The sequence below is a fragment of the Rissa tridactyla genome, chromosome 9, assembly GCF_028500815.1.
Source record: "Rissa tridactyla isolate bRisTri1 chromosome 9, bRisTri1.patW.cur.20221130, whole genome shotgun sequence".
NCBI lineage: Eukaryota > Metazoa > Chordata > Aves > Charadriiformes > Laridae > Rissa > Rissa tridactyla.
In genome coordinates, this window is record NC_071474.1 from 48,898,300 (window position 1) to 48,923,300 (window position 25,001).

Genomic DNA, 25,001 nt, shown 5'->3' on the forward strand with positions numbered 1-25,001 from the left:
CCTGCACCCCAAACCACCCCCCCGCCGCCCCCGGCCGCAGGCACCAGCTCCCTGCCCATGAGCTCTGGCGGGGGGCGCCGGGGCAGCACAGGCAGAGACCCCCCGGCAGGCTGTGCCAGCCGAGGCAGCGGTGCCCCAGGGCCCTGCGCGCGGGGGCTTGGGCTGCGGCCAGGGGCTGCACAGCTGAGCCCTGACCCCGGCCCCCCCGCGCCGGCCTGGAAGGAGGAGGCCGGGGAGGACCCCCCGGTTGGGCCGTGGCCAGCCCGTGCCGGAGGAAAAGGCTCCTGGGCCGGGAGACCTAAGGAATCTCTGGCTTTTCCTGGCCTGGCCGGCTGCCCGCAGGCAGGTGGGAGGCTGCCGGGCTCCGCCACGTTCCCTGTGCACGGTACGTGTCATGGCAGTTCCCCGGCACGCTGCCGGAGCCCTGGCACCGCGGCGCGGAGCTGTGGCAGGGACGGGGACGGGCAGGGGGAGGCACAGCTGGAGCAGCATCTCCAGCGCAGCGGCTGCTGCGAGAGCTGCCGGGGGGTTTGAAGCCGGAGGGCTGCAGCGTCCCCGGAGCCAGGGGCAGATGGGGAGCCAGGGGCAGATGGCGAGTGCGTACCGGCAACCCCCACCCCGCGCTGCTGTCGCCGGGTGCGTGTGTGCAGGCACTGGCCTCGGCGTGGCGAGGACGGGGTGCTCTGCTGGGTCCCGGCCCGCTGAGCGGGGAAACCCTCCGGATGCTGGGAGAGGGATGGGAATGGGCTGAGCAATCGCTGGAGCCCTCCAGTCCTTGGGGAGCTCCGGCTGCACCCAGAGGGACAGGCAGGGCTCACGCCCCACCTGCGATGGACGCCCCAGGTGGACATGGGACACGGCTGTGCCAAAATCACAGGCTGAGCCCGACCGCTTGTGTCAGACTCACCGCTGGGATGCTACCAGCTCTGCCCGTCCCACCATCAGCCCGTGGTGGCCAGTGGGCACACGTGAGCCCCCCACCTCCAAGCAGGGTGCGGAGCAGGGCACCAACCGCCTCCAGGGTGCCCCGAAGATCCCTGTGCCCCGTGCCGAGCCTGGAGGATGGTCTCGCCCAGCCTTCGGCCCCATCCCTGGGGAGCAGCAGGGCTTCGTGCTCAGCTCCGGCATTTCCGCCGGCAGTGGCAGGAATGTGGTGGCCGGGGAAACAATGCCGGCACCTTGCACCGGTCCCCTCCGTGACAGGGCCGGGAGCAGCTGCCCAGGCACGGCCCTGCTCTCAAGGAGCTGTCAGGAAGCAGATGGAGATGACACCGGCGGCCGTTTCCTGCGGCAGGACGCGCTGGCTTTCTCCACTGTGGCTCCACTTGCCAAGCTAGCGGGACCCGGGGGCCACGGGCATCGCTGCTCGGGCCTGCAAAAGCCCTGTGCCACGCGCTGGCACCAGCCCCCTGCGGCTCCCGCTCACCCCAGGCCCTGCTCCGTGCCGACCCCTCCGGCCGCACCGTCCCCTGTGCCAGGCCTGTCCGCCCAACAGGCAACCGGTGCTGGGCTGCAGGTTGCCCGCGTGTCAGGAGCCTGCAAGCTGCTACCCAGGAGCAGGAGCCGAGCCAGCAAGAACCAGGGGAAGGGGAACCTCTGCCGCTGTCCCCAGCTCTGCCCGGCCACCGCCGGGGTGGGAGAGCCCAGGGGAGGACTTGACTGCCTTTGGAGCCCCTCGGTGCAAGGCTCCAGCTGTGGGCAAGGGGACGGGGGGGGGACGGTTGAGCTGAGCTGCGGCTCTGTGTCACGGGATGCCGCAGCCCAGCAGGAGCCACCCCTGCGCCGCGCGGGACGCAGCTACGTGAGGGATGGCAGGCTCGGTGCGAGCACCCAGCGCAGCCCCGCAAAACCTTGCACAACGGAGGTTTATTTGGAACGAACAGTTTCCCAATAAATTACGTAATTTAAAAATTTTAAAGAAAGAAAAAAAAAAAAAAAAGGTCGCAAGGTGGGGGAGCCCCCAGCAGCTCAGCCGGTGCACGGGGACCACGGAGCCACACGGATGCCTGGGGGCTGAGCACCGGCGGGGGCTCCGGCACTGCAGCCCCCCCTGCCCACAGCTCTGCCCCCCTCAGCTGAGGCGGCGCAGCCCCCGGCCGAGCAGGCAGGACTCTGCTTAGTGTTCCAGCGGGACAGGCCTCTCCTGCACCCATCAGTTGCCAGCCCCAGGGCTGTCCCCTCCCCTGCTGTGTGACCCTGGCACTACAGCCCCCCCAGCACAACACCCCCACATCCCTGCCTGGATTTCTGGCTCCTTTCCCCCCCCTCACTTTCTCCCCACAGCTCATACCCTCCGGCAGCAGCCTGGGGAGGAGGCGAAGGACAGCATCCAACAGCCCCCCCATCACCCAGCCCCCGTCCTACCCCCACGGCTCTGCAAGCGGGGCTGGGACAGGAGCCGCGTCCTGCTCCCTGCCACGCACAGGGACAGCCCTGCAGCTCCCCGCCCTGCCCGACCCAGGCCCCTGCGGGTCACCCACCACCCCCCGGGCCAGAAGGAAGAGCAAGGCTGGGGGGACAGGGCGTGCAGGGAGAGACCGGTGTGCCCGAGCCTTGTACTCCAGGAGCAAGGGGAGAGGAAGAGGCCCAACGTCCAGATAACCTTCCTGGGACAGCCACGGTCCAGCTTTCACAGCACAGTGACAGGCCATCAGGGTTGGCTTGGTCTGTTGCATGGGGCAGAGTGCGGGGCTCCCACCAGTACAGTCAGTGCACACCAGCACGCACACCTGCAGGGACACAGCCATGCCACCAGCCAGCCGTGACACAGCCCTCCAAGAGCACCAGCAGTCTCCACCCTTCCCCACAATGGCTCCAGGGAGACGGGGGTGAAAAGGAGTGAGAAGCGTGACTTGGGGAACTGGTGACACTGTCACGGGACGATGGGTCGCTGGCACAGTGCTTGGGTATCAACGGATCCACCCAGCTCCCGGGGAGAAAGCAGGAGGCTGCTGTCGTGGATGGCAGTGCAATGAGTGTGCAGGTTCTCTGCAGCGTAGGGTAGAGCGGTGGGAAGGAGAGGGGAACACGTCCCTTCCTACTGTAAACACGGCACTTGGAGAAGCTCAGAGCCTTTTAGCCTTCTGGAGCTGTCAGAAGCCCGGCCTCAGCGCAAGGCTGGTGGCACGGGCCTCAGCTTTGGCACACGGGCAGGAGTCACTCCTCATCCCCGGCGAGCAGGAAGCTGTAGAGGAAGTTGGTGGCACGCTGGCGGTCCTGCTGAGTCTGCTTTGCCATCAGATTGGGTGGAGGGCGCAGGAGGAGGCTGGAGAACAAGGCGGCTGTACATGTAGGCAAAATTCGTTACTGGTCAGGAACAGAGACGTTGAAAGTAGCCAGGAAAGGGTTATGTTTCAGTGAGGGCAGCAGGAGCAGAGGGACGAAACGGCACACTTACCGATCATGGCGACACTGACGTTGTTGACTTCTGAGTACTTGAGCAGCTCTCGGAGGAATGACATTAGGTACCGAAACACGCTGCGATGGCAACGAGGCAGCTGGAAAATCACCTGCAAAGAAAGGAGAGACAGGAATCTCTCCTGGCTCCCACCGCTGCAGCCTGGGCATGCTGGGACACTCCAGACACGAGATGGGCGGCCGTCCCCCTTCCGCTGCCTTGAGGCTGCTGCAGGCCCAGTGGCACAAGCCCCAGGCCCAGAAAGCACGCAACTACTAGCTGTAGCCTAGTGCTGACGGCACTCATGGGCTTTGGCACCTGGTAACACTGCCTCTAGCATAGCTGTGTCACCAGGCAAAAACTACCACGGCCCTGGGGCTGCTTCCCACTCGCTACCAGTCGGATCCCAGCTCTCATGCTCCTGGCTGCACAGCAGCAGCATGAGGACAAGAGGTTTCCCGATGTTAGTACTGAAAACGGCCCAAAACGTCACCTTCTGCCCAAGGAGACGCTTGGCCTTGCTTGCTGCCCCACCAGCTTTTTTTAAGAGCCACTCAGCCCTAGTCCTCAAGGGAAGCACGGGAACTGCGGCTCTGAGCAGGTGCTTGAGCCCCCGAGACCAGTGGAGGCTAACCCCCATGTGCTCAGGGTGACACAGGGCAAGCTCGGGGGCTCTTTGGAAGCCACCAGGACTGCTGGGGAACACTGCAGTGCCAGCCTTGGGGCAGGAAAGCATTGCCAGAGCACCCAGGTCACCCTGCCCCCTGCAAAGACTCTCCAAGGGCCAGCTCCCAAAGCCCCTCGCCAGCTCACGGGAAGGGAGCGGGACCCAGCAAGGCCCTGAACCACGGCGGAGGCGGCAGTGGCGGGGAGAGCCGTCCTGGGCCGGCAGCAAGTGGAGCCAGAGGCAGCACCGCACCTGCCGGCACAGCCGGCTGCTGTGCGACCAGTCGAGGCATCGCTGGTACAGCTCGTAGCAGATGACGGGCTCCGGCAGGGCCTCCAGGAAGATGAGGAGTGCTTCAGCCACGGAGTGGTTACTTCCCGCTGGAGCAGTGGGAATCAAGGGCCATGCTGAGCAGCTGGACCATCTCCCTCCCCAGCCTGCTCCCTGCCTCTCCTCCTCCTCCCTGCTTCCTCCTTGCAGGTCTTGCAAGTTCTCTGCCTTCCCAACCACCACCTGACACCAAAGCACTCCTCCTCCTCCTCCCCATCCACGGAAAACGCTGTTCCATCCACCCTGCACTGCGTTTGCCCACCATGTAGCCTGACAGAAGCCCCTTCTCCAGCTCGTGCTCCCCATTGTCCACCCTCCTCAGCTCCTGCGCCGGGCACAGCCTTGCAGAAGCTTCCAGAGCTCTGGCCCTGTGGCTGCTTTAGCCAGCAGACCTTCAGCTTCAAGAGAGCTGTCCTGGTTTGAGCGACGCAGGACTAACTTCTCTTCTAATGCCTGGGAAAACTGCACTTCTAGAGGACTCTAGTGGCTGGCAGTGCATGGCTTCTGCTGATGGAATGAGCTGGGTATAGTTCTTGTCTAGTTTATATTGGTGTCGGGATCAATACTGGCTCTTTTGTATTATTAATGCTAATTATTTAGTCTTATTCTATTAAATCTGTTTACATTTCAACCCTTGGGTTTTCTTGTTTTTCCCCGATTCCCCTTCCCGGGTGGGGAGGGGTTGTCAGGTGATGGAATAATTGTCTAAATCACAATAAGTTGTTGTGGGTTCCTCAAACCATAACAAGAGGTTATCTCTGGGGGACAGAGGGGAGCCAACCCCCCAGCAGGGACCCTGCCAGCTACCGGTCGCAGACAAGCTCTCCAGAGAGGGAGCTCTCCCAGCAGAGCCGAGATCCAGCAGGCTCCTGGGAAAGGCAGGCGCAGCAAGGATACGGATTTTCTCGGGGATACTGGTGTCCAGGCAGTCAATGATCTGCTCCAACTCTTCTTGCATGCCTGGAGTCTGGAACAGGTCCTCCTGCCAAAAACAGCACAGGGATGGACAAAGTCACCGTCCTCGCAAAGGCTGAGGCACATAGCGACAGCAGGTGGAAGCTGGTACCCCCAGCCAGTGCCTCAAGCCCAGGAGAAAAGCCCTGCCCCATAAATACCAAACTGGAGTTATCTCCAGGTGCTAGCAATGAATCAGGTCACCAGGCTCCTCAGAGCTCCCCGGCATGGCAGGGGCCCTCTCCCTCACCTGGTGGCAGGCGTGCTTGAACAAGTGGTCCACCAAGAGCCAGATCTCCTTCGGCACCTGCAGCGGCACCCCACTCGCATCCTCGTTGTCCAGGGAGCCCATCTGCAGAACGGATTTCTCCTGGTGGCAAAGAGCACACAACGTTTCAGGGAAACCTCACTCCCTCTGGAAGGGCGTTGGTAAAGAAAGCCTGGAGAGGGGACGAAGCAGGACCCAGAGCTCACCTGGCCCTTACCTTCTTTTACAGCCCAGAGCCATCACTCTGTAGGTCCCAGCTCCGCTCCCTCCCGCTGCCCCACACAACACCCTGCCTGGTCCACCACGAAACTGCAGCAGTCTCAGCCACGCTCAGAGGACTCGCCCCGGCCACACCAGCTCCCCCAGGATGGGTCTCTTGCTGGCAGAGCCAGCCTGTCCAAACCACAGCTCCCACCCCGCGCCCTGCGGCTGACACCGGGGGATGGAGCCTGACAAGTCCTTCTGCTGCAGTGGCTTCCACATTTCAGGTCCAACCCGGACACCGTGGCCCGCTCATCCAGCTGATCTCCCGACTCCCGTGTGCTCTGACTGCGTCTGCTCTCCGGGCTCTGAAACAGGCCAGTTCTCTAGTTTCTTTCCTCATTTTCCTAAGGAGCGGGCTCTGCTCAACACAGACTATCCTGACACCACCGTCACGTTTTCCCACTTACTCATGCAAAGCAGCTGATGAGCTCAACTGCTCAGAAGTCTCCATCACACCAATCTTGAAGGGGATCAATGTATTTTGCTTGATTTTACTCTCACTCTACGATGGCTCATGTTCCTGTGTGCTCCCACGGAGGAAGCCATGCACAGCTCCCCTCAAGCACCTTCAGCAGAAGCGCCCCGAAGAGACGGGCACAAAAGCAGGAGCACAACCCAAGGACACCGGCAGAGAGGAGCCCCACAAGCCAAACGCAAAGCGCTTCATTTCAGCTGTCAGCTTACGTGACAACTGCGATCGCCGTCCCTCTGCAGCACACACAACCGCTCACAGCCAGCTGGGGCAGGGTTCGGCGTCCCCCAGAGACACCTCAGGTTGGCACGAGCCCCGCCGGCACGGGCAATAGCCACACTTGCCACAGCACGGCACCGCTTTGCTTTGCCTCGCACACCGCTAGATTTTACCCAGCCAGCAGAGGCTGGTGGTGGGCACACGTCTGCCTCGCTCATCCGAGCGCACATAGCAGGGTCGGAAGCGGCACGTTAGGCAAGCGCATTACAGCTTTCCTCTAAACGGGAAGAGGCGAGAGCTGCGGGTCCTCCGAGAGCTTAGGGCTCTTCAACAGAAAATCCCCACGCCAGGGCGTCGCAGCAGCGGCGCCGAGTGCCAGAGCAGCACCCGGTTCTGCCAGCTGCCCTTGGCACGACGCGGGGAGCTGCGGAGACCCCCGGGGCAGGAGACCCCGGCTGCTTAGAGCAGAGAAGGCTCAGGGCTCCTCAGGGCGGCGGTGGCGGCGGAGGAAGAGGAGGAGGAGGAGCTGGGTTCTCGGTTTTCCTTGAGCATTGGCCAGGCCCCGAGCGCCCTCTCCTGCCGCCTGCGAGGAAGAGGAGGCAGGTTTGCGTCCTCTCCCCGGGAAGGAAGACGTTCTGCAAAAGGCTGTTCCCAGGAGGCCGGCACCAAACTCCTCCCTTCCCCGCTGCCAGGAAGGAGTCTGGAAGCTTCATCTGGTTCAACACCCGAGTTCAGCCCCTTCTTGGGGAGGCGACATCCACTCCATCTCCTGTTTTACCCTGTCACTGCGCTGCCAGCCTGGAGAGGGACAAGTGACCCAGCGCAGGAAGGCTCGAAGCTCGAACAAGTTACCAAACGCCTGAGCCAGCGCAGGGAGAGCGGGAGCAACACCAGCACACCCCCCTGCACCTTCCACTTGCTCTCTGAGCGGCAGATTTGACTCGCTCAGCCCCAGCGCCGAGCACAAGTGCAAAGCAAAGCTGGGATCCCGCTCAGGCATCGGGGGCGATGGGGGCGGCAGCCCAAGCTCTGCTGCTCGAGGAAGCAGAGAAACATCTGCCTCCTATGTGAGGCCTCCGTAAGGACACGCCAAGATGGAAAGAGCAAAATACTTCAGTTTTTGAATTCAGCTGGCTCCCCACAGGTCTGAAGAGGGTGCTGTGGTGAACCCCACCTTGTGCGCACAGTTAGGGCTAATTCAGGTATGTCAAAGGTAGCCAATCTTTTCTGGAAACGTCTATCACTGCTGCCAGGATGAGGACAGTATTTTTTTCCCCCCCCAAAGCAAATTTGGTGAGCTTTAAGCAGCTCAGTTGGGCTGGCCCCATCTCGGCTACGGGGTCGCTTTGTGCTTCTACGTGTTCTCATCCAGCCCGCAGCTGCGCTAAGAGGCTTTGCTGGAAGGAGCGCTCCCTCTGCTCCCACCTCCCCTCCCTCCTCAGCAGCGAACGGGGGAAAACTCTCACTCTTTACAAACAAGGCATTGGTAAGCAGACTTCCCAGCCATTGCGTGCGTTACCTTTTCTAAGAAGCTGTCTTCTCCCTGAGAGCAGTGGGAAAGAGAGAAGAGGAAAAAGCATCGTTAAGAGAGGGAATGTACTCTCAGATTAAGCAGAAACCTCATTTGCATTACAAGAGCCCACTGAATGCCAGGTCCTTCACACATTTTGCTGACATGGCCAAAGTTAAACCTGCAGTGAGAGATTTGCCTGCCAATTAGCAAAAATCCTGCTCACATGATGCACAACCTTGTCAGGATTTCTCCAAACTCCTCACAGGGGCCTTGCAGCAGCCCTGCTCGCTACTAGTGAGCAGTCGGGCCACAGGCAGATGAGAGGTAAACGCCAGGAAAAAGTTCCCCTTCTTGAATCTTCCCGGTCAGAAATAAATATCCCCGTATTATTTCAGCCATCTTCCCTTGTGACCAGGCCAGAGATAAAACATTCACTAGGCTAAATCTGTATTTCTGAGTGTGTGGCAGCTGTGGAGCTACCAGGCCCCCTAAGCAGCTTTGTGTATAGTCAGGGAAATGAGTGTTTGTGCTCAAAACCCCAGGCTGCTCGTCTGTCTCAACCTAATAGCATTAGCACAGTGCGAGGAGGAGCATGCCAAAGCCCCCTCCAGGCTGCACGGCCAATCCCTCCGGTGATCCTGGAACACAGCATCCGTTCACCAGCGCAGTGCGGGCTGGCAGTGTGCGACACTGGTTAGCAGAGTCCGCAGGAGGACACAGAAGCAGGTTGCCCAAGCTGAGTTTTGGCAGATCGACCTTTCAGGGTGGGAGCAACCTAAATGCTTTCAAGGGCTGAGCTGGAAACGTAGCCGCAGCCGGCACGGCACAGGGCATGCCTGGGAGGGAGCAGCACCTCGGTCTCTCCCGCCATTTCTGCGGCGCCTGCTTCCTTTGGAAGCTCAGAGTTTTAACACAGCCACGACAGACCGGCCTCTTGCAGGGAACAGCTTGCTCCAAACACGAGCTGGCGCAGGTCCTTCTTCCAAGGCACAGGGGGAGGGGGGGGAGGGACCGCAGTCACAGGCTTGGGACGGCAGATAGCCACGCTGCACGGGAGAGGCTCATTTCGTAATTCAGTGAGTCATCCCAACAGTCTCACTACCACCTACCTGACTGCTTGCCCCGCTGTTCACCTCCCTTCCCGTAGCGTTCAGCATGACTAGCTCCGTGAGACTAACCTGCTCCCGACAAAGATTCTTCAAGAGGCTTTTTAAAGCCCACAGTAGGAACCCAAGAAAAAACCGGATGAGACACTAATACTGAAATCCCAAAGGCGAGATGCTCAAGTGTCAGCAGCTTCTCCCAGGATAACTAGGAGAGGCATTTCCAAAGCTCCCACCTACACTTTGCCATTCTGCTTCAAACCGCCTCTCACACCCTTATTCACCTGCATTCTCCCGATCTCCCTCTGCTGAGGGCAACTGAGAGAGCTGGGAAAAATGCTCGGTGCAGCGAATGACAAGCCCTAACGCTACAGAAGTGCAGGAGGGAAAACGGTTCTTAACACACAAGCACACTGCTTTCCTTGCACACAGTCTAAACATCAGCCAAATACACGTAACTGGACCAAACCGCTCCGGCTGCAGAGCCGTGAGCACCAGCACCGCTCGCCCTGGCAGAACGTGCTCAGCTTGTCCTGTCTCCAAGAATTTCTCAACTCACAGGTACGATCAAAACCAAAGACCTAAAATAGCTCCAACATGACAGTAGCTTTACAATCCAAGTGACTAAGTTTTGCTTTGGGACGTTACACATCGTATTCCTTGAGCTTGCTTAACATGTTCCAATTGAAGCACTGCAGTCACACTGACCTCGCCGACACAAGAGGCTGTTTCTTTGCTGCGGATGCTGGGACAGGATGCTCTTCGCTGCTTGTTTTGCTTCCTGTACTTCTGTATGTTTCACTGAATAACAGAAGGAGGAAACCTACAGGTAAAGGAAGCAGAGAAAGCCTCAAAGTACTCTTAGAAAAGTAATAGTGTGTGTCTGTGAGGGCAGAAGCTAAGAGTCTAGGCCCGAGTTCCTACCTACCAACAAGAAGTCAGTGCTGAGCACTGAGCGGATAAAAGCAGGTGGAAAAGCCACCGAGACCGATGAAACGCTCCAGACCAAGTTCAACTCATTTCTAGAACAAGACTGACTTTCAGTCGAATCCTGAAAACTATGAGGAGCCTGAGGCCTGCATTAGCTGCTTGAATTGAGGGGGCAAACACTGTATCTTGCCACCTGGATTCTGCTTAGCCTGATCTTGCTATTACCGAAATTCTGGTGTAATAACGGCCTTGCTGTATGTTGGGCCTGTGAGAAAAGTAGACACCTACAACAAAAGGTGGGAACCGAAAGAGGTTCAAGAGCACGGTGCAACTGCTAAAGGGAAGAGAAAGAAGCGTAAGCAGATGGGAGTGGAAGCTGCCAAACCTACAGATGTGAAAAAGCAGCAGCTCACTGGACAAAAAAGACGCATGTGAGGATGAGACTGCAAGATATGAGAAGAGAGGGAAGGTATCACCTGTCAGTGAGACTAAAAGAACAGGGCTAATTTTTCAAATGAACAAAAAAGACTGGTTTTCCTGGCTGAAAAAGAACGGGTAACAGACTAAAACTCAGGAACTGCGAAACCTCACTGAAGCAAGGCCAGGAAAGGCCGTCAGAAGAGAGGAATGAATGCAGGCCGAAAACAGGAATTAACATCCCCCAAATGGGGCCGAACGTCAGAAACAGCCATGAGATACCAAAAGACAAAAGGCGACCAGGGCACGATTGCCCCCCTCACACGCACACAAGTGGCTTCCGAAGGATGACTACTGATGCTAGGGGCCGGTGAAGCTTGCGGAGAGGAACAGTTATCTCTGCATGGCTGGAGAGGTCGCTCACTGCGGTCGGTGTGAGAGGAACCGGCCACAGAGGCTGCGAGACCGGCCATTTGCTGAGCCGTGCCCAGCACTAAACCTGACAGCATCAAAGTCCTTTCTTCAGTCCTCCTGCTTGTCCCTTCCCCTCAGCAGGGCCACTGCCACAAGCATCCAGAGGAAAAGGCTCCTGGAGCCCTCGTCACTGCAGAAGCAGCCCAGGGACCTCGGAGGAGAGCATTTCAGTCATCCCTCTTACAACACACCAGTGCCACCCAGCTGAGCCTGCCAGCACCAACATGACAGTAACAAAACACAAGGTGCTGGGATCACTTTTTTGTCCCACCAAGCAATATTTAGAACCTACTCAGAAACAGGGGATCAAGCACAGGCTGTCAAAATCCATTGGAGGTGGGTGGAGGGAAATAACAGAGCACCTCAAGCTCTGGAAAAAGTAAATCAGCTCAGAGCCAGCACAGCTGACCCGAGCTGAAGGCATTACTCCTGCTTTTAGAAGTAAACAGAAGGGAATAGGCTCTCTCCCTGTTAAGAGAGCTGCTCCAGGATGCTGCTACTCACCAGGTCAATGAGTTTCGTGACTGGAACTTCTCGGATCGGTCGCCTCATTCGGCATAAGGCCTCCAGGGAGGTGCCAAAGCAGCTGGGCAGGTAGGTCCCACTGATGGTAAGGAAATAGTCCTTCCCTCGGTCCAAGTGAAGGACAAGAATATCCTCAATTTTATCCTCGCCAGAGTTCAGAAGGGTTACCGAGTCCTTACTGACATACACATCCAGGGAGATGTCTGTGCTCTCATCTGCAACAGAGAGGAGCTCTCAAGAACACACAGACACTCTCCAAAAGGAATGACAAGGACAAACATACAGTGGCAGAGACAAAGGATACAAAACTGAGAAGACAAACAGACAAGGATGATGGCAAGAAAGGCAAGACACAGGAGAAGTGGGAAGGACCGAATGGAGATGAGGTGGCTGTCCGCACCGGTACACCCTCTAGAAACCGTGGTAAAACTCACCTGGCTCCAAGTAACCTTCACAAGGCTCGGCCCGAAGCCATGGCTTACAGTAGTGGATGTCGTTGAGCTTTGGGATGAAGGAGAAGTGACAGGTGACCTGCCCGTTATTGGTGATCTGGAACTTCTGCTTCTGCAGCTGACGGAACTTCACATTCTCAAACTCAAACTGCAGAGCAAAGAGAAGACACAAATCGTATCAGTGGCGAGGACGGGACACAGAGTGAGGCATCCAGACTCCGGAGGGGCAACCCATGGCTGGGAATCACCCACACAATGCAGAACTCCTAACAGAAGACCTGCCAAGCAGCCAAGACGATCCGATTCCTGATTATAAGATAAGGTTCATTTTTCTATAATCCAGTTTACTGAATCAAAGTCTCTAGAAGTAGTTCTAGCACTTCTAAGGCTGCTGTGTTTGGGAAGCGGACAGGGATTCAGGTTTTATCCTCACTTCTCTCCTGCTTAGCTCCAGCGAAGGAAGAAAGTCATTCTCCATTCTGTCCATTAGACGAACGATGTCTTCAAACGACTTCCGATACTTCTGCTCATCCACAACCTTTACCTGTGGAAGATCAGAAAACACTCAGCAAAGTTTCTGACCAGCTTTACAGGAACTCTTTTGATCACAAGGAAACTGCAGAAGTGAATTATTTCTCTAAGTACTTGCTACATGCAGCTGAGAGGCTAAGAGAAGTTGCACGCATGGGTGCACCTCCAAGCCGCATATGCAACTTTAGGCATCTTTTACCCCTACAGCTGTTACTAGGGTCTTTCTGGCCACTGATCACACTACTGGGAGATTACTGGGGGCGATCTCTCTGGGACAGCACTGGCATCCTGCAGCATTACTTGTGATTCTCCAGAGGAAGAGGAGAAAGGCCCTTCTTTAAGGAGACTTGAGCTACTAGGGAGCAGGAAGTAGCAAAAACGGCCATGGACTGTCTTTACTCAGTAAGCTATGAAACCCAAACCTGCTGCCAGGCACCCACCATCAAAGAAATGCAGAGGTGAACCAGTGGCACACCCTCTTAAACATCAGAGGCAGCGCTGCAACAGCAGGCACAACTATTTACAGGTATCTGCTGTGTCTCCTTGCGAAGGAGAGAAGAGTAACTCACCTGTTCTAGTACTAGAGATCATGGCTTACACCCCAGAAGCTAAGCAGCATCATTACAGCAGTCGATGGGAATGCTTTTCTCTTTCCTACATGAGCACACCCGCTCGGGTAAACTCCAGCGAACACCTGCATTACTGTGGCATAACACCGTCCCGGTGCCACCCAGCTAAGCTGCGTCGCACGTGAAGACCACGGCTGCCGAGCTGTTTGCTGAGCAGAGGCTGGCACGGCTGCCTACAGCCGCACACCTACACAGGGGACACACCTGATTTTTATTTACTCTGTCCTCTTGCAACAGCATTAGCAGAGGTGCCTCGACTATGTAACCGCCTCCCGAAGGAATGCGTGACAATATTGGGATCCTACCCTAGCATATAAAAAAAGTTACCCCGATGCGGAAAAGCGCGCTGACTGGTTTGTGGTCACTAGTCTTCAGCTCCATATGACTGCAATATCGGAGCTGATTTATGTTCCCTCCTCTCCAAAGGATTCGATCACACCATGCTGGCACACGACACTTTCCACTACAAAGAAAAACAGGTTACCAGGGAAAACCAACAATCCTAATAAACCATCCAAGCTGTTCCTCTTCCCAGCCAGGCCGCTCCCTCCACCCCCACCGTCAGTGCCTGCATCAGCAGCGATGGGATGAGCTCCTGTCACTTCCCTCATCTTCAATACTACCTTATTTCTTCCCCTTTCCCTATGCAAGAGCTGAAATTCTCATCCTTTCCAGCATCAGGAAACAAAAACTCAAACAAGACCGTTTCCACAGCCTGAAGCCATGTGTACCGTGACCCAAGCCACACTAGTTTCTTTTGCTGCCAGATCTTTCTGCCCACTACAATCTGATCCATCGGCTATTGTTTCACTACGGAAAGTCTACTCAGCTATTACTATTATGTTAGGAAGACTGAATCCTGGGTTACCCTTCTCCAGATTAACTACTGTGCTGATTCATAAACACGGGCAGAGTAAAATCCAATCGCTATATGGTTTGAAACTCCTTCTTGGGAGTTTCTCCATTTAGAAGCAGCTTCTGCAGCAGATGCACAAACGTCTGTGGGAGGCACCAAGCAGAGAGCAGCAGGCAGGAACCACTGCTGCTATCGCAGCGCAGCCATCCCAGCAGGCGTGCAAGTCAGGGGACAGGATGACTCAGAGACAGCGTTTCCTTATCTCTTCAATTCCTTTCATACTGTTTGTCTGTCCCTGGTAGCAGAAGAAACCCTCCAGTGCAGGACCACCTGCGCGTTCACGCTGTGCCCGCGCCCAGCTACTGGAGTCAGCAGCGACTGAGGTTTAAGGCCTGCGCCTGGCCAACGTACGCAGGGTCTGCTTATTTCAGAAAGCAAGGGGAAACGAAGGAGTACAAACTTTCTGTGCACTCCAGCCATCACTATAACACTGAGAGGTATTCGCAGCTCTAGGAAGCAGGAAATCAAGTTTTGTGAGAAAATGCTTTTTATGTCATGGGCAAACATGTCCATAGGCAGCCGATTTACCTGGAGTCCCAGCGATCTGTTTTAGAGTCATATTTATATGTGGGGATGAATTTAATCTCTCCCTCGGTAAAATCTGCAAATGCTTTCTTGTGAGTGCGCTGAATGTTCAGCTAAAGCAGAAAAAGAAGACTTTAAATAAACAAAACCGAAACCAACAAACCACCCCAAACACCCCCCACACGCCAGTGTCAGAAGCAGCTCCACAGGTAGAGCAATGGCAACCTGCGGCCGTGGGATTCACCAGCCACCCCCCAAACCGCCTCTCACACCTTATACCCTTAACAAGGGTAAAAATTCAACGTATCAGTGGAATGTTTTCTGAACACACTGAATACAAATCGGCGTAGCGCTGCTTACCAGACCATGCAGACTGCACAGAACAATAGTTAAGGGAAATATTAATTGCTCCACTTGTGCTAAATGCCTTCATTAGTTTTCAGGCTTAAGCATCACCATCATTAATATTTCACTGCCAATCATTTTAGCAAAAGCCTCCAGGAGTGCGCTTGGCTGACAACCTGACACTACTTTCCTTTTCTCATTTAGTCTTCTGAAAAATTTCCTAGTCGTTTTCCTCACAAAAAATCTCAGCTACAGTTGTTTTCTGCATGAAGCTCCGCAGCATGGCGGAAATGAGCTACAGAACAGAATCAATCAGATTTACTGTTAAATTGTGTGTCAGAGATGATATTACACTATTTCTGTTCATGTTTCACAGGTACAATCCTTCATCTTAAAGGCACGTCTGGTGCTGTCTCGGTTTTCAGTGTGCTGCGAAGAAGCGCTGAGCGGGGCAGACTACAGCACCGAATTTAGGTCAAACTGGCTGAGCAGAGAGGCTCGGCTACAGGCGCTGCTCTCCGAATCAATACCTCTTCCAGAACACTGATTACAGCAGCTTTTGTGGCCATTACAAATTCCTGTCTTCTAGCTTGTAAGTAAGAGAGAACTCTTCCAAGGAGACGCAAAGAGACTTCTACGGTAGTTGAGTCACCCGGTAACCCCGGTACCACGCACAATCGAGTTTTGTTTAGGGGGCTGATGGCACCAGGCCACCCAGAGCTCTGTTGAGGGTCTAGCGTCTATGTCGCAGGGCGTCCGCCAGCTCCTCCCAAGCACACGCACGTCTCAAACCAAGACGGCCTCACAAGCACGGAGCAAACATAAGCGGAGTTCACTGACCTGGTCGTATGTCAGCAGCTTCTGAAGCTCGTTCTTACTGATAAGACTTTTCACTTCACTGGCGTCAGGGAGACAAAGCCTGTAGTTCAAGTCTCCCAGCCAGATGACAACGCTGAAAACGAAGACAAACATGGAAGAGATGAGGCAGGAGTTAGTACTGCAGGCTGCACAGGGAGGAAGGGGCAGAGAATAGATGGTTGGCTGCTGGTGATTAAGGTTGAGACACGTGGAAGACAAAAGGAGACGTGACAGATCAAATCTGACAGCAGAAATTTCTAGTGGCAGCAGATACTACAGTACTAAGTCCATCTCCTTTGGAATCCCACATGGGATCGGAGACTTGATTTAATGGGAGAGACTTGGGTTTGCCTCAGTCCGAAAAAAGCCTGAGACCACCACCGACTCTCTAACAAGGTGAAACCAGTGTATCTCACCAAGCTCTACAACCTCTCAACCTCCACAAACCCCATCTGTATTCTGGCCCCTGTGTACGGCAGAGGGCAATGACGGAGCAGGCCAAGCAGAGCCTGCTTGTCAACCAGTTCGGCAGGCTGACACGCACGTACCTGCCTGCTCATACCTCGTGTCATACCGTGGTTTTACCGGTTTGTTTTCCACTGCCTTTCTTTCAGCCAGATCAGGCCACTGCTGTATCATCTACCCAGCAAAGGCTGCCTGATGCAGAATTGGCAAAAGCAGAGTTAGGTTCCCGTTGAGTTTGTGACCTGTCCTGTCTCACCCGTCAGCCACACCTCACTGGCACCTGCTCTTACTCTGCTCCTCTCGGGGCTTTCAAACAGACCCACAGCCTTCTCATTACAGCAGCCAAAGAAACACTTCTGGTATTCACTCTTTACTCCACAAAGGTTCCATTTAAAGATTAAAATCTAAACCCCTCTCTAGTATCAAAGCTCTTCCTGTTTATAGTCAAACCCAAAATTTCCATTAGTGGATTATCGAGGATAATCTAATATTTAAAGTTTTTGCTGTACTAATCTACTCTACATTTTATTTTCAGTTTTTAAATAGTTTAAATATTAACGACAGAAGAACTAATGAATCATATCAGGTTATAAAAAACTTAATTTATATTCTTTGTTGCACATGTTTGAGTTTGATTTGCGTTATTCAGCACCACTGCCACCTCATTAAAAATATTAATAGTTAAGAAAAAAATAAAGTATTGCCTGCGTATCATCCAATTCATTTAAAAAGAAACTGAAACAGCAATCGTAAGCATTTGCTACTCAAAAAAGCCTGAACAACACAGCCTCTGCCCATCCTGCTACCCTTTTTCTTCCCCTCCTCATACTCCCATTTCCCATCACAAAAAACCCCGCGGTTACTTCGGTTGCTTCAAGCTGTGTCACGTTCAGCCATTGCCTCGGGCGCGGTGCCTGCTGAAATGAGGTATCACACACAACACCCAGGGAATGGGCCGTCAGGGACAGGCTGCACAAGTCACTGCAGTGAGAAGGTGACCACGTAGTTTGGCTGCAGGAGCTCTAGCACACCACAGGCCTTGACATTTTGGGTTATATTGTTAAGCCAGAAGATGTACCTGCACAAAATCTCCTGTTGCTGTGATTCTGACTTGATTTGGATTATTCAACACCATTTCAAAAGCGGAAACAGCAAATTAAACTTACTCATGTTTCATGATGTTGAGCAGAGGTAGACTATCATCGGGGGTTACAAAACTCATCCGAGCACAGATATCCTTATAATCCTGATTTCGCCGCTCGAAGTCCTCCACGTGAGCAGCGAGGTGGGAATTGACAATGCAGAAGGTCGTGTTGTGGAACACGAACCTCACCGCCACACCGCCCTTGTTGCCCTGGGGAGAGCAGGTATCGGCGCTCGTTAGAGAAGGCAGCAGATGAGGCGCCAGGAGGAGACGGGGATGGCACAGATAGGTGAGAAAAACCAGACTGTGCCCTTTCTTGCATGGATACATGGAAGGAACAAATTGGCCTCGGTGACTCACCATCTTTCCCATGATTCCCGTGCCCACAGACTCCGTCATGATGTCTCTGATATTGCTCAGCTGATCCTTCTTAGCAAATATGAGCAACATCATCCCAACCAGACGGACCATTTGCACCTGCAAAAATAAAAGAGAACATGAGTCCCAGACAGGCAGTGGAAAGGCAGTTCCGATTTGCCTGCTCCACCTAATGTTCTGCTTCTCTGGCTCTCCCCATTCCTCATCGTGTTTCGTACTCAATCCCTGCTTGCAACACCACCCAAAGGGCCTCCTGTCCCAGAGCAGGGTTCTGGAGGACAATCTATCATCCCCCAACAGCCATCAGCCGTGCTGAGCTCACTACGCTCCCCACTGGTGCTTCCCTGCGAACAGGGCTGTCTTGCGAGGCGACAGAAACTTCATAAACACGTAGCAGATCTGTTCGTGAAGCCTCAGCCCTAACCACCAGAGGAAGACACTGGGTGCTGTAATTAGACATGTCGCAGGGAGCCGCTGGCTGTGGCTGCTGCTGAGGGCTGCGGGGCCGGCTGGGAGTCGGTGCTCACCTTTGTTTACTTGGAACTACAGCGGAGCCAGTGACACCTGCTAGAGAGGAACGGACAGAAATGTTCTTATTTCCCGAGGCAAACATGCCTGACACACAGGGTATCAAAAGACAGCCATCTCCGAGCTATATGAACTGTTTGCTTTTCAGAAAACACTCGTTCTATAACGCAAAGAGTGTCTTTCTGGAGCTAAGAGGGTCTCCTCTACTGCAGAGCTCAACCCACCAGTGTTAACAGCGTGCTGATGCGCACCGGCCCAGCAGGGACCCCAGGGCCGCCGCCGATTCTCACACATGCTAAGCCAGTGCACTGCCCAGTCCGTGACCTCCCTGCGCCTTCAGAACAGTGGGGTCACAACTCTGAAAGCCAGCAACAAGGCCTAATCTTCTTCAGCACAGTCTACACACTCACTTTAGAGTGATTAAGATGAGTGATTAAGACATTAAGATGTCTTGGGATTAAGCCTACATAGTGGGGGGACAAGCTGAAACAAGAGAATTCAAGTGGAAGAGCCCAAGTACTCAGCCCTCTCTGCAGGAGTGGAATTTGCATGCAACCTAGAGTCTTATCTACGGTTTCATCATTTCCCCCTGCCTGCAGCCATGTCCTCAACTCTCCCTTTCACAAGGGTGGGAGAAATTTGCCTAAAACTCAAGTAAAGCAAAGGGACGGCAACATGAGCCTCTCCGCAGTTCAGGTCATGATCCCTGGCTCCCTCCGGATGAATCTCAGTGCAGCACTGTACGCTGGTTTCCTGGAACTGATCACCTGGAACACATGCCACTGACCTCAACTCAAAGCAAGCAGGACAGGGCTGTGACAGTAACACAAGGGGAAGAGGAAACTAGTTGAGGTATTTAGGGCTGGTACGTACAGCAGAGATGAAAAGCAACGGCTTGCTCTAAACCAGCCAGAATAAAGTCCTGCTGCCACAAGTGAAACAATTCCATCCCAAGGCAGCAGCCTCAGGAAGATTTCACCTCTTAAATTGTCCGTTCCTTCGAGGAAAAGCTATTTGTTTAATTTACCATCTCAAGACACACCTTGCTTCTATATTACGAGGGTGAGACGGTAACACAGATGAAGAATTTGAATCCGCTGCTATGATCCTATTGAGTATACCACTTCCCTGACACCTACCTCTTATTTTATAAAGTTATTTTGATCCCCATCTGTACAAATTTCTGTTTTAAAGTACAATATCCCCCTACAGCTGCAGGGCAGAAATACTCTCCAGATTTAATTTGGCATACTTGACACAAGCACAGGGACACACATGCCAAGTATAACACATCCCGGGTTTCTCCAATCACCGCTCTTTGGTTGGGTGAGGAAAGGGGAAGCCCATTTCTGTTTCCCTTCTAATCACGCCAACTCCATGACAAAACCCCGCAACACCAAACAGAACTCACTTTCTTGTATTTAGCCTGAGGGTGCAGGGACTTCTCCACAGCAGACAGCCATTCTTGCTCCTTTGCAGAATCAAGGTAGAAGAAAGCCTCTGTGCTGAGGTCCAGCTCCTGGAACCTAAAAATACAAGCCAACTTAGCACATCCCCCCTTCTCCTACCGATCACCCTCTTTCTGCAGGAAGGTCCATTGTGAAACTTCTAGAAACGTCTCTTCTTGTAAGAGAAGCTCCTTATTCCCACTTGCTAAATAAAGCAGCAGAATTTCACCCCAGTGCTGCAAGAGCCTGCTGCAATACGCTCCAGCAGCCATCTCTCTGAGAAGTATTACTCTAGGCGGAGGACAACCAGAGAGCTCCGTGGATGCTTGGAGGCAAGTCTCTTTTGTTACATCATGCCAGCCTCATTTAACCCGATGCTCTGCCTCATCCAAATGGCCCTTTCCCCTCAGGCAGCTCTTCTGAGACAGAGCTCAGCTTTGTGGAACCTCTGAGAACACGACAGGAACTTAAAATAAACAGAGCCCACCAGTATCCAAGCAGGAGCAACAAGACACCCAGCACCGTAAGTGAAAATGAGATCCCTGCTACTCACCCGATGCAATAGAAGTCTGGAGGCTCTGCGTCGCACACCAGCCAGGGCTCCAAGCTGCTGTCTGGAGACTGCCCGTTCACATTCCAAGTTCCCACAAAAAATCTACAACACAAAAGCAGCTGAACTGTTAGAAAACACAGGAACAACCGCATCAGCCCAGTCCCTCCAGTGCACGCCCAGCAGCATTCAGGCTGGGAGCAGACACAACACGTGAGCTGGCCATGCGTAGCACCATGCCAACTATGGGGTAACTGAAAATTCTTCTGGGCTTGGCTCATTTTCAGCGACACTCATCTCGGGGATTTTGCAGAACGCTACAAAACTAAGGACATTTCACCAGGATCAGCAAACATCTGGCTCTTTTAACATCACGTCATGTGGGGCAACACTGAGACAATGTGGTGGGATGGCTGCCTTTATCCTCTTTCTGCCCGACCGCTTCAGTCTTACTTGAGGGTCAAGAGATTTGACGCACACAGGGGAAAAAATGCAAAAGGAGTAGCCGCGCTGCAGGGACTTATTGACTTCCAGTCTGCACCAAAGCTGGTTTAGCCACCCCAGCTGGCCACATGTCAGCAGCTGCCAGCACTCAAACCTGGGCCAGGTTCACAGAAGAGATTAAACAGGTTTGTCTCCAGGCACACTGCTCCTCAGTGACAGCACGAACCTGAAGTTGTGGAGGTTGACGTACGCCTTCTCTCTCTTGGCAAGCAGATGTTTGATGAGGCCTTCTCTTTGTCCCGACTGGGTGCTGGGAAAAAACATTTTGCGCATGGTGTTGGTCACTTTTGGCTGGTCTCTTGACGCACCTTCTCTCTCTCGGTGAAATCTAAGAAGGAAGCAAGAGCAGAATTAAAACTGGTTCTGCTCTCTAGGAAGAGAAGGAAAAAAGGGAACAGACTCGCCACGTTACTTACTGCCTATTTTGAGGCACAGGAGGAGGTGGGGGTTCCCGGCGAGATCCCGTTTGGTGGTTTTGCATGTTTCTTTTCTCTTCTAGGCTCAGAGCGTTGAAGTCATCCTCAAACTCCAGAGCTCCTATAACAAACAAAACAAGCACAACGCCCTGAGAAATGATTTAAAACACCTCAGATCAAGAAGGAAAAAATATAACTCCACAGAAAGTGAAAAAGCAATATTTGAACTCCGATGACGGCGGGAATGAGAGAAAGGGGTACTAACCACGAGTCAAGGCAGCAGGGAGCTTAACATACGCAAAGCAAGGCACCGGGCAGAAGACAGCACTCAAGAAGGAATGAATGGTCCAGGGCAACAGAATCCAAGGACCAAGATGTTTATTTCGTGCAGGGTAACGTGAAGTGAGGGAATGGGGCAGAGGCCAGAGTACCGAGTGCAGGGTCAGACACAGGACCCTGCCCCTCACTGCCCCGTTACTCTACAGACCACGGAGCACACAAAGGTGACAGTCAGTGCTGTACCCGAAGAAGAGGCCTGCGATAGACCTGGGAGGTTCTTCTCCACCTGATGCCAGCTGGCCGAGTCCTTAGGGTTGGGAAGGGAAGCTTTCAGGTGGGCTGGAAAAAAACCAAATCAGCCCTGTCAGAAACTGCTGGCGGTTGGAGGATTTCACAAACACAACCATAGCTCTGCCTACCTTCCTGTATGCTCTGCACTTCTGAAAGGAATCGTAAGCAACGCTCCTCATCAGGGATTTCAAAGAGCCGCTCTGCTGTCTCGTCACCTTGTATCCGGACCTTGCAGCCTGCTTCGGGCATAAACACACTCACAGAGTCAGTCAAGGCCGGTTCACAGACAACATGCCCTGAGAGTGACCAGCCTTTCTAGGTACCCTTTGAGCTCATCAATGAAAGCCACCTTCCAGCTATTGCTCCTGATGGAAGCCTGGACCTAGGCTGGTTCCCTGTCCTTCTGAGATCCGCCCCCCCCACCTCCCTCAGAGCATCATCAGTCATGTTTTGCTGGGTTTAGGAATACTCGTCCTTGCTGTGACCTCGGAGAAAAGAGCTCTAAAAGTAGTAAGAAAAATTTCTTGAAAGGGAAAGCAGAATCAGTGACTAGAGAGAGTGTTGTGAGCACCAAAAAAGGCAGAGAGTAACCTAGGCTCAAGAGCAGGTCAAAGACGCGGAAGGGAGATGAGAATAGTTCAGAATGCAGTGCAGGGCCTCCAGAAAAGATTTAAGAAGTTAAAGCTTGACCAATTGCCAGTGCTTCAACCTGGGCATTGACGACCGCTTCTGTCACAACTGACTGACCACAAGAGCCAGACAACAGCATTAGAGGAAATACAATCCCTGCTCAATCAAGAGACAGACACAAAGTAGGGTGGAAGATTATGAAGTGGCAGGTAAAATATGCATGTGTCAGTGCCCAACAGACAGCCCGGCTCCCGAAAGGAGCTTTAGCCATGCCACTGCAGTTATAAAACTTACTGTTTGTAGCTATGTCAATCAGTAGAGTTTCTTCTGCCTCTGGAAAAAGAGAAAAAACAGGATCAAGAGAGTTCACACCGAATGCCGCAGTAATCGAGTACTCAGAAAAGCATGCTGCCTGCTCCTAGCCACAAAAGAGTCCTAACACAGGAACAAACAGCTTTAATTTACATCTGTACTGTTAATAATGGCTCTGGCAGAATGATCGTATCTGGACAGTCATTTCCCACAAAGTATCACAGGGGAGATTCCGAATACTGAGCTCTCGCACACCTGGATGGTTTGTTCCACATCAGTGTAGCTCCTTTGGGGAAGCCCAACCTGACAATGAACTTCAGAGCTTGTCTATGCAGCAAAAATGATGGGCAGAACCACAGTGAATTACAGAGAAGGGTACAGACCAATCCAGGAAAAGCTGCTTTTAGTCCTGAACAAGCCTTTGCCCCAGGGACGCACAGTGCTACCTAAGCTCTTCCAAGACAAGGCCTAAAGCTCTTTCCCATTGCATGGGTGGCTCTTTGACACTTGACAGTTTGCCTGACCTTACCCAAGTTTTGATCTAAACACACAGGAATCAGATTAAAGCTCCCAACTCTTGCCATTATGGAGCAGACCAACAGACAGACATCAGCAGACCCCAAATTCCAGCCGCTGCAGAGAAGTGCTGAACATGTTGGCTCTGTACGATGCCAAGCCCAGCACTCATCTGAACCAGCCAATTTCCTCACAACTCTATGCTGACATGGAAAGACTCCCCACTCGGATGAGGAAGAAGCAGGATCCCACGAACCACAAGTTTTAGTTTCACGGGGAAGCATTCAATCTATACGGGTGCTCAGGAGGCAGGTCAAGAAATGCCGCTAAATTTGGGGTTTGCCAATAAACAGCAGTGGATTCCTGCCACCACAAGAGAGCCCACTCCAGGAGAGTCAGTACCTTGTACGCATTTAAAGCGGCTGTTGATAGGAATATAATCCGGATTGGAGTTTTCTTTCTCCTGTGAATGGATAACTATCCTAGAGACAGAAAAAAGGCTTGTAAAAACACAGAAGAAACAACTCCCTCCTCATAAACAGACAAACGGTGATATAGTCACAAGGCCTGTAATTACAGAGGAACGCACTGTTTGATTTCTATTGCTGTACTACCAGGACAGGAGACGAGAAAGGGAAAAACCGCTCAGAGCCACGCAGGCTGCGGGTGCAAACGCAGGAGAAAGTACACGCCGTTCAACTTTCACTGCTACGGGGCAGATTGGGCGTTAGGGCGACAGTGGCTTCGGCTCCTCGGGGAAACCCGGAGCGGGAACGCGCAGCCAGAAAACTCGTTTCTCCTCTCCTTGGCTGCGGGACACCGTCTCCCACGCCGGAGGGAGAGCGCTGGGGGAAAAGGCGGCTGCCAGCACCCGCCTTGTCCCCGTCCCCTCTCCGAACACAGCGGCTCAACAGCTTTTAAGTTTCCCGAGGCAGCCACAGAGGCCGGGAAGGGCTCATTTCTCTTCCACCACCGAGGCCCCGGGAACGGCTCGTCTCTCTTCCACCCCCGCCGACGGCCCGGGTCGCCAAGCTCGCTTGGCGACCCGGGCCGTCGGCGGGGGTGGAAGAGAGACGAGCCGTTCCAAGGCCCCCCCTGCCCCCAAGCCCCCATAGCACGCCACCGGCCCGGGAGGCGAGGCCTCCACAGGGCCCACAACCGGAGCCGGGCCGGGCCCTCCCATTAAGGCAACCCAGCCCCGAGCTACCCCCAGCTCCCCCCCCACGGCCAGACACGGCCCTCAGCCCCCGCCGTGCTCACCCGTAACGGCCGCTCCGCCGGCCCAGGCTGAGCACACACGGCTCCCGCCGCCCGCCCCGCACCTCCGTGCCGGCAACGCTCTGCGCCGTAGTTAAGGAAACCGCTGACTGCCCTCCTCCTCCCCCCCACCGGTCCCTCCCGCCCCTCCCCGGCCCCGGGCGGCTCCCGGTGGATACGAGGAGGCCGCAGGCCGCGGCGGGCGGCTCCATGACGGCGCCTCGGTCTCCCGGCGACTTGGCGCCGATGCAGCCGGCGCGGGGCAGAGAGGCGCCGGCCGCCCCCCACGCTGCCCCCTGCCGGCTGGAGGACTAACGTCCCCCCCCACCCCGCCTAGGTAACGGAGGGGGCGTGCCCCAGGCGGGGCTGTACGGAGAGGAGGGGGCGCTCCGGGGGTGCACCGGAGGGGTCCGCCGAGCTCTGGGTAGGGCTCCTCCCCCGCGGTGCGGCGGTCCCGGTTACCCGTGGCGGGGGGGGGCGGGGGGGGGGCCTGG

General features: G+C 54.4%; 1 protein-coding gene across 7 annotated transcripts; it reads right to left on the minus strand.

Moving 5' to 3' along the window:
• Positions 1 to 1,851: 1,851 nt before the first annotated feature.
• On the minus strand, positions 1,852 to 24,782 carry OCRL (OCRL inositol polyphosphate-5-phosphatase). 7 transcript variants are annotated; one of them, XR_008468367.1, is made up of 25 exons: positions 24,687 to 24,782; positions 24,511 to 24,590; positions 23,653 to 23,732; positions 22,717 to 22,755; positions 21,921 to 22,031; positions 21,745 to 21,840; positions 21,223 to 21,343; positions 20,973 to 21,134; positions 20,306 to 20,407; positions 19,716 to 19,830; positions 17,759 to 17,875; positions 17,421 to 17,608; positions 15,772 to 15,883; positions 14,590 to 14,699; positions 13,473 to 13,608; positions 12,419 to 12,529; positions 11,968 to 12,133; positions 11,513 to 11,748; positions 9,896 to 10,010; positions 8,091 to 8,114; positions 5,598 to 5,718; positions 5,292 to 5,379; positions 4,317 to 4,444; positions 3,398 to 3,509; positions 3,258 to 3,281 (listed from the first exon to the last, which is right to left on the minus strand). XR_008468367.1 is itself a non-coding variant. In XM_054213822.1 (24 exons), the coding sequence occupies exons 1-24, from the start codon at positions 24,717 to 24,719 to the stop codon at positions 3,157 to 3,159; spliced, it is 2,709 nt and encodes a 902-aa protein (XP_054069797.1). In that variant the 5' UTR covers positions 24,720 to 24,782; the 3' UTR covers positions 1,852 to 3,156. The 7 variants fall into 7 exon arrangements, 6 of the variants coding, with proteins under 6 accessions (XP_054069797.1, XP_054069798.1, XP_054069796.1 ...); XM_054213822.1 differs by lacking the exon at positions 9,896 to 10,010 and having other exon boundaries at positions 1,852 to 3,281; positions 5,292 to 5,376; positions 5,599 to 5,718; XM_054213823.1 differs by lacking the exons at positions 8,091 to 8,114; positions 9,896 to 10,010 and having other exon boundaries at positions 1,852 to 3,281; positions 5,292 to 5,376; positions 5,599 to 5,718.
• Positions 24,783 to 25,001: the final 219 nt, after the last annotated feature.